General features: G+C 41.4%; 1 protein-coding gene across 2 annotated transcripts in view; it reads left to right on the top strand.

The window, feature by feature from the left end:
- LOC101854671 (segment polarity protein dishevelled homolog DVL-3) overlaps positions 1 to 1,794 on the top strand; it is a gene marked incomplete in the record, with an annotated part of 49,599 nt that overhangs the window by 11,917 nt on the left and 35,888 nt on the right. For both annotated transcript variants that reach the window (XM_035972567.1, XM_013088427.2), the window contains 1 exon segment: positions 703 to 827. In XM_035972567.1, the coding sequence (XP_035828460.1) occupies positions 703 to 827 (125 nt within the window).

Below are 1,794 nucleotides of genomic sequence, written 5' to 3'. Positions count from 1 at the left end.
TGCTATCAAAATAAAGTTTGAATGTTTACCTACAAGTTTTTGGGGGGTTATTTTTCTTTTTTAAAATATACTTTGTGTTGATAAATCTGATATTATGCTGGACTACAGAATGGATGGCCTGGTTTGAATCCCTGATATTGTGTTTTTGAATTTGGGTCGTTTTGTGTAGATTTCAAGACTCTCTTTCAAACCATTGGGCTGGAACCTGTGGGAGACAGACATTTAACACGGAGGTCCTGCCTCTTGAGAAAGCTAATATTGTGCAGATTGAACAAGTCATTGTCACCATCTATGTAATTTTGTCTTATGTTTGCAGGTGGTTGGGGGTGCTCTGGTATGGTTTGCTCCTTCTTTTCTATCGAACGTCTATGGTCCTGATCTCTCCTCCTTTTTTGTGTTTGTAACTCTCTTTTAACAGTTCTAATCTTCGGCACTTATATGTTTCTTATATTGTGTGGCAAGTGTTGTGAAACTCCTACTAATATTAAAACTGTGGGTGGTTGGGTGGTGCTCTGGTGTGGTTTGCCCTTCTTTCCTATCAAACATCTGTCGTCCTTTTCTCCCCTCCTTCTTTTTTGTGTTTGTTACTCGCTTGTAGCACCTCTATTCTTTGGCACTTGCATGACCTTATTGTGTTGCAAGTGTCGTAAAACTCTTACCAAAACTAAAGCTGTGTGTGTTTTCATCCCCCCTTTGTTCCAGCTGGTGGCCGCGGACAACAGCGCCTCGGACAGTCAGTCGGTCACCGACTCACAGACCGGGGATGTGGTACAGTTGCCCACGGAGAGGGTGGCCGGCATCGGTGACAGCCGGCCTCCGTCTTTTCAGTAAGTTACCTCCACTCTGTTGTCTCACATTGCAGGGTAGTTCTATCAAACATCTGTCGTCCTGATCTCTTCTCCTTTTTTGTGTATGTTACTCTCTTGTAACACATCAATTCTTGGACACTTGTATGTGACCTTATTACGTTGCATGTGCCGTAAAACTCTTACGAAAACTAAAAACATTACTAAAAGGTGTTCGCCTCTCATTCAGTAGGTCCCATGTTCAAATCTGGATAACGACGGAAAATTTTTTTCTCTAAGATTTTTCTCTTTTCACACCCTTTCCTGCTCTCTATCACTGTTCAAGGGCTCTTGTGGTCGAGAGGTTATGGTTTTTGTCTCTCTTTCAGCAAGTCCCAGGTTCGAATCCGGATAGCAACAGAAAATGTTCTTCTCCTTTAACACCATTTCTTGCTGTCTAACCCTGTTTTGTCGTCTACTTTTGTCTCCACTTTCTCTGGGCTCTTGACTCTTTCTACAGCCTTTCTACTACTACTCCTTTGCTCCTTCTTACTGCTGTCTTTCAGACACACCCCTGATCTTTTGGTAGGTAAGATCTAACACCTAGCCTTTTCGGGTAGGAGAGAAAAATCTTCGAGGTCACGGATGCAAGTTGTGCTTGTTAAAGATCCCTTGGTGGACTAAAATTTACTTTTAAAAAGATAATTTTGAAAAAATGAAATTAGGGACATGCACTGCTTGTCGTTGTTCCTAGATCTATTTGTTCTAACTTTTCAAAGGACTGGCCCCTTTACTTCTGGCGTAAGATGGAGTTTTGAGTGACACACCCTTTTTCCCTAAACTGTTACATTATCATGCATTTTCATTGCACACCTTCCAAAACTACACGCTTCTTCCTCTTTTATGTTTGTGTAATGAGAAGAGTTTTTACCGCACAGAATAGATTTTGACATCAAGGTTGGTAATTTTATTTTCCCATGCATGTACATACACACACACACACACACAC

This window comes from Aplysia californica, unplaced genomic scaffold (genome assembly GCF_000002075.1).
Source record: "Aplysia californica isolate F4 #8 unplaced genomic scaffold, AplCal3.0 scaffold00742, whole genome shotgun sequence".
In the NCBI taxonomy this organism is placed as follows: Eukaryota; Metazoa; Mollusca; class Gastropoda; order Aplysiida; family Aplysiidae; genus Aplysia; species Aplysia californica.
This window is presented reverse-complemented; position numbering and strand designations above follow the sequence as displayed.